Source organism: Oncorhynchus masou, chromosome 5 (genome assembly GCF_036934945.1).
Source record: "Oncorhynchus masou masou isolate Uvic2021 chromosome 5, UVic_Omas_1.1, whole genome shotgun sequence".
NCBI lineage: Eukaryota > Metazoa > Chordata > Actinopteri > Salmoniformes > Salmonidae > Oncorhynchus > Oncorhynchus masou.
The window spans coordinates 55,044,500-55,056,918 of record NC_088216.1 but is presented as its reverse complement, the minus strand read 5'-3'; the positions used below and the strand labels follow the sequence as shown (position 1 = coordinate 55,056,918).

The 12,419-nt window shown below is 38.2% G+C and overlaps 1 protein-coding gene across 1 annotated transcript; it reads left to right on the top strand.

Moving 5' to 3' along the window:
- The first annotated feature begins 5,078 nt into the window (after positions 1-5,078).
- LOC135539893 (homeobox protein Hox-C10-like) lies at positions 5,079-9,863 on the top strand. The gene is made up of 2 exons (XM_064966122.1): positions 5,079-5,894; positions 8,735-9,863. Exons 1-2 carry the CDS (start codon positions 5,156-5,158, stop codon positions 9,007-9,009), a joined length of 1,014 nt encoding a protein of 337 aa, XP_064822194.1. The 5' UTR covers positions 5,079-5,155; the 3' UTR covers positions 9,010-9,863.
- The last annotated feature ends 2,556 nt before the right edge of the window (positions 9,864-12,419 follow it).

The window sequence follows — 12,419 nt, the reverse complement described above, 5'->3', positions numbered from 1 at the left end:
TGATGCGATAAGCTGTTCTGTCTGGTGGTGTCCAACGTCACTCAAAGGTGGCAGGTCTCGGCTTACAATATTAACGTAATCAAGACACCCCTCTCAATATTGATCTGGGAGGAGTCTTGGCTGTGGTACAATCAAATAAATGTTAATCCAGGGCTCCACAAAATCCTGTCCTGCGCTTTGATTTGGTGTTATGTCAATGTTGTTATGTTCACGAGGCTACGCTTCCGCACTTGATAGACAATTGTGGAACAAGGCCCAAATGGCTCTATAACCGTCCTCTAAGGAGAAGAGAACCACAGGGAGGAGAAAGGTGAATTCGTCGAATATAGCCTACATTGCTTAGAACCTATGTGTAGAGGTTTGAACAGGAGCAATAGTGATATGAGCTTGCTCTCTTGAAGACTTTCTTTGTTTTGCTACGGTTAATTTACTTTTCTGAAATATTTAGCCTATAAACTAGCTAGTATAAGCTAGCTACGTATATGGTATGAAGGCATGCGAGAGGACGAGAGGATGGAATAATGACAATCTTTTAGAAATCAAGGTCAGGTTTTGAAAAATTGTCTTTGTGTGTAAAGGTCCATATGTAGTCTATGGTGTGCGTAAAGGCTTGTATGGAATAATGTGTACGTGTGCATATGTGTGTGCTTGCACATTATATCAGAAAAAATTACATTGCTTAACCCCACAAGGTGATGACACGCCTATGCATCACCAGCCCGGTGCGGTGTGGTCATTTTTTAAAGCTTTTTGACGATATTCACATTTTAATATAATGCTTGCTTCTCTTGTATATCACACCTGAACGATGTATAATAGGGTTTAATACAGAGAACATGCACCAAGCGTAAATGTAACATTAGTGTGTTGGTAGAGCGGGCTTCCAGCGCAAAATAGCTCAACGTTACTACAAATTGAATATTAGTTTTCGGTCATTTTGATGGCTTGGCATGGAGGGGGACTCCATTTTATTGTGTGTTTTGTGGCGACAGGAGGATTTGCTGTGTGAGTAATAATGTTACCCCATCAAGGCTTTAGGTTTTATTGAATATTTTTACCTCTTCTCACATGTTCGAAAAAAGTAATTCACATTCCCCGTAAGAAAAGCCACGTGAGGCATGAAATACCAATAAGTAAAACACATATATAATAAGCCCATATAGTAATCATATTAAGCTAAAAGTAATTACGAATGTGAATGTGTATAATAAGAACATGGATACAATTAATAATAGTCAGTTTAATGTCGGCAATGGGTATTGAACCACTTGAAAGATTGATTTTGAACCGTTAAGATGAATATTTTCATTTTATATTTCAATTCAGGCGGATGTTTTGACGTGCTCGTGTTTATTCCAACTCGTAAACCCCTCTTATGCATTACCCCGGGTCGGTTTAGCGCACACCGTCAAGTTGGCTATCTGTGTGCATGGCTGTGTGCATATTTGAGTGTACATATTTGATGGTCTTTCACCTCGGTGGATTGGCATTCATAAATTGTTTAGGAATGGCACAGGATTTGAACACGCGTGTCTGTCTAATACAACTATATATTTTAAGGTTGTGGGGTTTAGGACAGTGGGGCGGACCTAAAATCAAATCAATAAACAAACGTTGATTCCATGGGTTCATCTGACTCACCTTCTTTTAGCCATAGTTTGTCAGAGATGTGTGGAATTCAATTGCAATTCCAATCAAATTATTGGATTTAGAAATATTTTTAGGCTACTTTATTACCCGAAAACCATTTAAAGAAAACTGTGATAATACAATACAAAGTAGAGACTGCACCATCAACTCTACGGATCTTATATTTAAAACAAAACATGGCTTCATATTATATTATCGGCCTATGATATGCAGATTATGAAACTTTATGATCCAATACGTTTTATGAAAAAAAAATAAAGATAGTGGCACATTCTATCCTCCAAATAATGTAATGGGTATAAACACCAACGTTTCGGCACGATAACCAATCATAGTGTCTTGGATCAGTTCTATCAACCACATCCTTATAAACAGACTCGTTTTGTTCCAAATGATATAGGCCTACTGAACATATATTGTTGATATTCAAAGAAGGGTGGAAGTTAATAATCGAATTAATAGCAACAACACAGTTTGCATTGAGAGTATCCACCACATTTATTGGTGGTGCTTAGAGTTCCAAAATTGTCATTTTTGCATGCCAAGTCAATGGCTAAGACTGGTCGACCAGGTGCTACGGATAATTGGACACGCAGTCAGTCAAATATTACAATTCCTGTTGCTCCTCACGAGTAGGCCTATGATCCAAAAATGGGCTACATGTGACTTTTTTGTTGTGCTCTTATTAAGAAGCAACATCTGAGTGCAAGACAGTTAGACTATTGGCATATATTTCACTTACATAGCCTATAGGCCACCACACCGAATAAAGCGCGATCTCTTAAACAATCATTTTTTAAGTTTGAAAATAAAAGCTCTGGGCGCTATAGTTGTTTTGTTTGTTTCATAGAAACATAACGTGGCGATATTATCAATATCAAAACGGATAGCCTTTTTGCTTTGACTGGAAATCAACCCAACCTCCCTAAAAGACTGAATTCTTACTTCAGATACGGCCAATTTCTAGATGTTTCGCACAAATCTTGTAAGCTATTGATATAAATGCGAGTTTTCCGCTGAAGTTCAGGATGCGCACACAAATAGTCTAGCCCTACAGTTATACGATTCGCCCAACAACCTATATTCACTTTCTCTCTCCCCTGAAAACGTAAAAACGAGATCAATGGTTTAAATCGTTAGCCTACACCATAACATGTTGAACGAAATATGCCCTTGCAAAAAGATATGCCTTTAAAAAATAAAAGTAGTAACGGTGACAGAGAGAGCAGGTAAAGCTGATCTCTTGCTGTGGACAGGCCGGGTCATTGTCAGTGACCTCTGTCGGCGCCATTGAAGGCAAAACGAGACCACAGTTCCACCGTCACATAACCGATAAGATCAGAACCAACTAACAAAACAGTCGCAGCACAACAAACCTGTTTTGTATTTACTTGTATGTCTAGATGGTATAGCTTGTTCATTTGTCGATTGCGTTTACTTTTAATTGCAAGGCTCTCTGACAGATTATGACAGCGAAACGTTAACTGAGTAATTATATCAAAACATATATACATCCTTTATCTGGTAAAAGAGGATGCCTGTGAGTAGGAATGTATGTTATGTTGCATTTGTTAAATCACCATAGAAAAAGGTATGTAGGTCTACAGGAATATAAATGAATGAAATAACATATAAAGAAATCGGGTGCACTGGAGAATAGTTCAATAAACGTTAAATAAAATACAACAAATAGTTCCCCGTATATAATGCACGTCAATTGCAGAATTTATCCAAAGTGTTTTAGAAAACGAAATAAAGTGGGTGCATACTCTACATTTTGTTTGTGTAAGTGATCCCTGCAGGAATTGAACCCACGACCATAGCGTTTCTAGCGACACGCTCTTACCGTATACGAACTAAGTAACACAACACAATTAACACTAATACGTGATGATGATTGAATCCACTTTACAATGATAAAGAATCAAGAAAACTCAGCACTTCATTGGCACTAGCCTATATTAATAGCTTTGTAATAGTTCCCAAGTATTTTCTGTAATTAATCATACTATGGGCAAACAGAGGATTCATTAGGAAATTGCCTCTCACACAATTAAAAATAAAAAAATCGAATAAAATTTAGCAGGTTATTGCGGGTGTAGCGACATGCTTGTGTTCTTAGCTCCGACAGTGCAATAATATTTAACAATAAAGTAAAGGATGGAATTAAGAAATATAGAAATATTAGGACAAGCAATGTCGGAGTTATAGCCAATATCTAGGCCTAGAAGCCCAAAACAACATATGGCAGTAAGGTTTACAAGAATTGGAAATATATTAAACGATGATAAAATGGGTTTATTCAAAAGTAATTCAATAAAATCATTATGCACCTATTTGCAACACTATTGTGTAGTCTAACAAATGTTGTTCAATTAGCTATATTAATCAATGATCAGCACAATAAAATGGCCAAAGACAATTCAAACCATAGACAAATCAATGGCGAAAATAATTTTAATGATAGACAAGCAAACAGAAATGGTAGACTATTGCTTACGTTTTAATTGCTTGTCATACCAACGACTGTTTAAATGCATTTCTATTATTGAAAGGTTTGCACAAAAATAGGCGTTTCGATAAAAAAATAGTAGTGCATTGTAATGCAAATTCACGAAATTGTGCCTCTAAAACACATTCAAAAAGCTTAGAAGTGAACTAATTCATATTGGGCTATCGATAGTAGAGTGCCACAATGTTTATAAACCTTGCGTCCTTATTACACTCTCTCTTTGTCCTCAATTCACCCCCCCTTTTTTTTACTTAGGCCTATGCCACTCTTTTTTAACTCTATGAAAATCTTCTACAGCCTATAACTAAAGCTACTGCGTTCGTCCCAATTTGAAGGAACTATAGGCTGAATGATATTTAAACAAGCAAACCATTTTCGTTATCACCTTAAGAAAACATCAAATCATTCAACTATTTGGCAGTTGAATTTTCAAGAATCATTGCCGAAATGTTTGTTTTTGCTTTTGTTTCCTCTAAATAAATAAAAAATATATAATTTTGTGGAGAAGTTGTACACAAAAAGCAGACCACACACATCATGATGGAATCTAGCCTACATGTTATCCAATTTACATAGCCAACATCTAGTTGCTACTTTAGGTTTATTATCTTATTTTTTTTGCCAGCTCGGTCGCTCACATTTGTTGTCCAGAACACATAATTAAAAGAACACTATTTTAATTATAGTGACTTTGTGTTCCAGAACTTGTGTCTGTACCCTATCTGTCCCACTAGATGGAGCCCTTACTCTGTCCAAGAGCTGAGAATTCGACAACTTGACCCCAGTGTCGTCATGGTAATCTGGTGCGTCAAGGCCACTTTCAAACCCCCATTGGTCTGAAATTCACGTGGCATGCCTTGTACAATCATAATTGTGTTGCTGATATTTTTTATGCTCCATGCCCCCAACTCAAATATGTCAGCTTCCTACCCCTCTATAATCCTTTAGGGGGGCACTGAAGAGTGGTATCAAAATAAGAAAGATAACAATAAAATGGAATGTCCAAATAGAATCCCAGCTTCTATCTTCCATGTGGAACAGTTGGTAGGAGGATCCTCTGTGTCCAGAGATGAGGGCTATTTCGGCTGTTCCGGAATGTATGCTCAAAGAGTTGCGACCGAGTATGACTGTTCGACAGCGAGAAATTATGGAATCGCTTCTTCGCCTCTCTCCAAAGCGGGAGCACAATCTCCGACAAACACGGCTCTCAGCGTCTACCATCAACATCATTACCTTTCGCAACTAAATGCTTTTGGGCCTGAATATAAAAATTCATCCCATGTAGCACAGCCTGTTATCCGACCCCTGTTTCCATGTTCTTTCCCATCGGACAGTGTGAAGGAGGACTCAATGTTCTGCCTATATAGCGGAGATCCAAACGGACGCACGGATACAGTTGTTGGAACTTGTTCCTCCACCCGGATGGCTGAGAGACGCCATCCCAGTCAAACGCACGAACATTCTTGTCCGGAATCCTCGACAGCTAACCAACGGTACCTAAGGAAAGAGAAGGCGCATGGCTTCGAATCAGAAAGTATCTTCTCTGTGTCCGGAATTGAGACAGATAATCCAGAACTATTTAACGACACCTGCGAAACCAATCAGGAGGCGCATCAGGCAGTGGCAGACAGTAAACTCGAGGAGAATCACAGTCCCATGAAACAACTGCCTGAGAAAGAGAACGTCCTTAAAACGGACGGTAGCACAGACAACTCAGACAGTGAGGTTAAAGGTAACACACACACACAAACACACGCACGCACGCACGCACGCACGCACACAGGGTATATAACACGTAAACAAGCATATTGAGAGTGCGACCACACACACGCATGGGTTATAACACATCAACAAGCATATTATCAGTGCGAGCACACACAGACACACACAGTTTATAAAACATAAGCAAGCTTATCATCACACTCAGAGGAAGCACACAGTTGGACAAGCCACTATCATATGAGAAGAGGAACTGTTTTTTGTGTTTTTTGATGTTATTGCGATGTTTAAACTTTTGATTTGAGATAGAAATAAAGTCAACTAATCCTTCAAACGATTATGCAACGCTAAGTCTTGGCATAGGTTTATATGCTATTTTGCATCATTGGTACAGTTTGTAGTAGGCTACAATTTTCATCACTTGCAAACTTGATTCGATTGGTAGGCAATGTTTTTTTTTACACTCTTGGGAAAAAAAGGTTCAGAATAGAACAAAAAAGGTTCTTCATGGACCCTTTTGTAGGGTTCTTAGATCAGAGTCCCAGGGGTTCTTCTTCCAAAATTGTTTCCATATGGAACCCTTGGGTTCTATATAGGGTTGTATATCGAACCTATTTCCATATATGAAGCAAGCATTTAAAACCCCTTTCGGTTCTATCTAGAACCTTTTTTTTCTAAGAGTGTAAGCACATAGGCTACACTTCACTCCCAACACTATCTTTATAATTAGGATCTCCTAGTTCCTAATCTCTTTCCTAAACATTTTATTTGTAAATACAGCAACACAATAACAGTTAACGCGCATGCCTGCCGTTAGACTACTTTTCGCTGTTTATTTTAATAGACTTCAAGGGTGAACACCAAAGGCGAGGCTGCGTGTACTCTTGACATTGTTTATTTAAGCAACTTTACTTCATACACTCAGCTGCTAGTCCATTACCAATTTGCTACGACCGACATTATCTGTTTAACATTGAACTAATTGCAAGTTTGCATTGGTAAACCTTTGCAATATCACTTGGTTGTCTGCGTTTTTTGTTTTGATAAATTAAACTGCACAGAGTCGCAAATATATTTTGCAGTTGAGATGACGCTCATTCATTCTTATTAGTCGCTACATCTCTATTGGATATTTTATAATAAAGAAGCATTCTAGGCTACTAGTAAATTGTTCCCATCCAAAGGAATACGCACGCACTAATTACAGCAATGAAGACTTCAAAACAAAACACGATTCTCTTTCTGTGCGTCTAACGTAGCCTGGTTTATATCTAATTGGATGTATAACCGGAGGGGCCGCTTTCCCAGAAACAGAGTAAGATGATTCCTGACAAAAACATCGTGTTTAATCGATATTCCCCATTGAAAGTGCGTAGTCCAAAACTATGTTAAAACGGTGCACCAGAAACCGTCCCGGGAAGACATAGGCCTACAGACAAACTGACAACAAAAACACACCACGAAGCATTTGCGTAGGAACGTTTCTTGGAAGGTGAAGAGCAACGAAATGGCTGCTACATGATCGCTGCTGTTTTTCAGTTTGTCCTCCTTTGAAACGACATTTTGAAGCTAAATTCTCGATAATCTATTTATGTACATAGGCTTCCTCAAGTTCATTACATTTCATTTTGTAAGTTATGTGAACTTTAGTGTAATGGTGAATCGATTAGTATTATTAGGCATGTTATTATTATAATTATTATTTATTCTACTTAGGCCTGTTATTGAGCATATGTTGCCACACCGCGTGCATCCGAAATTCACGCCAATGCTTACACAATGATACTTTATCTCTATGTACGTGTTGTTGAAAACAACTTGTGATTTAGGTCGAAATAGAATAAGTTTCTTCAGTCCCTAATTTCTCTCTACATTAAATCTGAAATTTAACGTCAGATTCGTTACAATATTAATAACTTTCTATTAAAATATGACACTTTTATCCCAAATGTTTAAATAATAATTGATCAGTGATTCACTGAAAAATAAAGCGATGACTAGTCTACATAAAAGCACTGGTCTGGAATAGTCTGAATGTGTAAGTTATAGGGCTATACCTTTGCGCAGTTCAATTACAAGGCCTATATGATTTCCAGATTGTGTGAATAGTTGTATTTTTCGTGCCCGTTGAGCCATGTAATCAAGACGGAAGTCAATAACATTTAGATTTGAAACCCCTCCGGACTCCTTTGTCGGTAGACTAGACAAGTCCGTCATATCCATCCCACTTACCAAGAGCTGTATTGTGGCATTAACTAATATAGGCTACATTTTATTTCTCTCTTTTAGGCTATTTATGAAGGGATTGAAGAACATAATGTAATTCTTATCGCCAAAAGGACCCAAATTGCCCAGATGAATTATCCATTGATTTCCTTTATTTGCCTGATGAGATCTAGACGAATGTTTTTCTATAGACCCTGTCTTTGTACTTAATTATTTCAATTGAACTTGAGTCAGCGTAGACTACTGAAGATTCGCAAATAATGCAACATTACTTGTAGGTCTACCTTTAAGAATCGGTCATGTATCATCTCACTAAAAGCTAGAGTAGCCAAATTATATCGTCCGTTCATAAAGACATCGAAGTCAACGACAAGTTGTATAACAATTGGAGTAGAAATTAGAACGTTTTCCTTGCATCTCAGATTAGTGGGCCTACTCCTTTCAGCTAAAAAGGGAAGTTGCAAATATAATGGTCGAATAGATTAAAACAAAAGCTATAGTTTTGTTGTCAAGACGTGGCCTTTGTAACCTGATTAAGTCAGTGCAGGATTGTTTTCTATCACAAATAAGCCTATGGATAGGCGATACACTGAGAATTACGTTAATTTAACTCATTCCTTTTTACAGGGGACAGATTGGAGAATGTCTTCGGAAACTGGCTCACAGCGAAAAGTAGACGGAAAAAGCGTTGTCCTTACACCAAACATCAAATCCTGGAACTGGAGAAGGAGTTCTTGTTCAACATGTATCTGACGCGAGAGCGCCGCTTGGAGATCAGCAAGAGTATTGACTTATCTGACAGACAGGTCAAAATATGGTTCCAAAACCGACGTATGAAGCTCAAGAAATTCAACAGGGAGAGTCGAGTGAGAGAGCTAACCTCTGCTTATGACTATACTTAAACCTTACATCTTATTTGGAGATAAATACTTTTACGCGTAAGCTGCACATACAGGCTAGGCATGCACACATACAAGAGAAAACATCTAGAGCAGGATAGGAATTGTAAGCCTTTCAAACATTTTCACGTTTTTTTCGAGCCCATGCATGGTTTTATGAAAAATGTAAGTTTCATGATTTGACAGTGAAATGCTATGATGCTCTAAAGATGCACATTGTTTCAAAGGCTGGATATTAAAGTGGCACTCCAGACTCCTTTTCACCTCATTTAACACCTGATGTAGTTAACAAAAGGCACATCTCAATAGGTGGTTCAGGTATGTCATGAAATACATAGCAAAAGTGTGTGTGTGTGTGGGGGGGGGGGGGCTTTCCTCTTTTCTTCTCTAGTGCTCCTCTATTGTTCCTCAAGCAGGGGGATGCCGATGACATCACGAATTTCCATCAGACCAACTCCTTGAATGCCCTACTTGCGGTTATGTCTAAAAAACATTATTTTGCTCAAAAGTTTTTTAACCTGGGGTGTACTTTACTGTATTTATACTTGGGATATCGCTTTTCAACAGTAAAGTTTACAAAAATCACGAAAGGAAGTCTTTAATTGTTTGTGAAATGTGTCTTAAAGTGACAGCCCTGTGTCTGAAATGGTTTCCATGCACTTTTAATGAAAACGTGTCATTACTTTGTCTCTTCCTTTTCATCATTTCTGTTCTTATTGTTTTGTGTTTGATTATTTTGTCATTTCTGTGAACTTGTGCATTACAGCATCAAAGTGCATTAACTTCTAAAGCATTATCCCAATAATTATGTTGCTGGACATTTGTAAAGATATCAAATAAATGGGTTTGGAGCATCATTTACCCTGGTTATCCTTCCTTTTCGTGTCCTTTATGGCTTGCTTTGAGAAAGAGAGGGGCGAGAAAGGAGTGGAAAGACCGACCATATAGCGGTGATTTAAATATTAGCCAGGTGACCAATAAGTCAAGGTCATAAAATAGTAATGTCAGGATGGTCGGAGTACAGCGCCAGAGGTGGGTTTAATGATCTGCAAATATAATGTGCGCCGCGGCAGTAAAGATGCGTTTAAAGGTGAGGAGGAGGAACTCTATACCCACAGAGCTGCACTACGATGGGGCTGGTTTGCACGGGCACACGCCACTGCTTTCACCGGATGAGGGAAATGCGACATTCTCCAACGGGTGATGGAGGATAAAGAGACCGGGTGATTAAGGGAATGTATATAATGGCACAAAGTCCGCAACGAGACATGGCTGCGGGAGCATGGAAACGGATCCCCGCATGCAACCAGGTTTGAAGGTAGGACTATAGCCGCTGGCATCTCTCTTCTTTGCTTTGGACTCGATCACGTCTGGCTCTGCTCATTTGGCACATTTGCAACTGGCAGCACATAACATTTCTTTACACCGATGGTATTTCGTGTTTTTCTGTTGCTGTATTTTTTTATTTTTTTTTACATCCTAAAGACATTCGAAATCCGTCCTGCGGTGTTTATGGGGGGTTTGTATGTTTGCAAGTGGATTTTGGATTATGATGTGTGCTGTGATAATTTTGTTGAATGTACCTCTACCTTGGATGGACAACGATGTTTTTTGATATAATGAACAGACGATTGTGCACCTGCATGTGTTCATGGAGTATGCTATTTATTTGACTATTAAACATTTTGTGTTACAAAATATCTTCCAAAATATGTTCGCTCCTTGGTGGATGTCCACTCAGATCGTGGACATCATAGGCTGTATTACCGTGCTCTTTTCAAACTGGATTTAAATGCAAAACAAGACACATGCATGAATCATATCAAATTATTATTGGGTCCAGTATCCCGTTGTTGAAGTTTAACAGGTAGCTTTAGTTGATGAACATGGAAACGTAGACTAATAGCCTAGGATCGTTCGTCCTTGTCTAGAAATACATCACGTTGTTATTCGTATTTTTTATTCGTATATTGATTTCTTTCCCATCGGTCAAAAGAAAAGCGTTTCACAGTATGCGAGACGTTTGATATTGCGCCTAATTCTCAATGGATTGCCCTTTCACGCTTAGCTGATCCGTGGTTTAGGTAGTTTCATGTTGTTGGGATTGACTTCCTGGCTCGGCAACAAAAAACTGCCTTGATTACGTCAGTTCGCCTTCATCAAGGGCGTCCATTTCCGACAGATTATACTCTCTGCTCTGGAGTCGCCGCAAATGGCATTGTAAATGAACCGAGCCACCAATATCCACGACGAGACCTTTTTTCTTTGCTCTTTGGCTTTATGTGGTGGACACTAAAGGTCTTTTGGCTGCAGTGGGAGAATTGGGGTTGTAAACATCACGGGGTAAAATCCTTTCAGCTTTGTGTTGTGGCGCAGACTTTTGAGGTCTAGCCTTGCAGACGGGATTATTGACCGGAGGTGTTTTAAGGATGGTAATCAGCATTCCAAGACCGTCTCCAGGTGCCTATATGGGACATCTGCCAAGTAGTGAAAATCCAAGTCTCATCTCTAGACTAATTTAGATATGCTTTTGTTGGAATAGATAGACTTGATCATGATAGTGTCTTTATCTATCATATTTTATCATATGATATTAGTGTCCTTATCACATCAATTGTATGATCATTAAATAATAATAAAAGTACATGTCTATTAAAATGACTCTCAAGGGCTTGTTTTATATTAACTGAATTCGTCATTTAGGTGGGCTTGCATTCTCTTTTGCACTTCATCTCAGCTGAAATAGCCTAAGCAAAATTGTAATTAGGCCTAAACATGGTTTTGCTACATAAACCATTTTGAAACATTAAATGAACATTACATCCCCACGGTCTTAATGTTTATCGAATGGTCACAGAACAGAAATGTGCCACACGCTCAAATGTGCAGCACGCTCTTGTGTCCACTTGAACCGATTTAGTAGACTAGATCTGGGCCTTTTTGCTTTCTTAAATTTGCTGTTATGAATTTCTCTCAACGTTTTTGCTTCATAAAGTGACTGATCTCCGTTTGTTATGACACTAAATTGAGTGACGGAAGCAAACAAATAAATCATTTTTTCGTAAAATGAGACACATAATTTATTCAATAAGCGTTGCCTATAATTCACTAACAATTACAATTGGCCTATGTTACATTGTAACAAATATAGGCTTATCTGTGTTTGTATATTATCGCCTATTGTAGGCCTATTGTATTATATAAGACCTGGATTCAAAATCTGGTATTTTAAAATATTTTTCTGTGTATTTGAGTATTTTCAAATGGGCCTACACAGGCCAAAACAAATACTTTTTCTTAATTTTTATTTGTAAAAATCAAATAGTCTACCAAATTGTATTTGACAGTATTTTCCCGCGTTAAATGCATGAGAGTGTATTTGAGTCAGAGTATTTGAGTATTTTCAAATACTT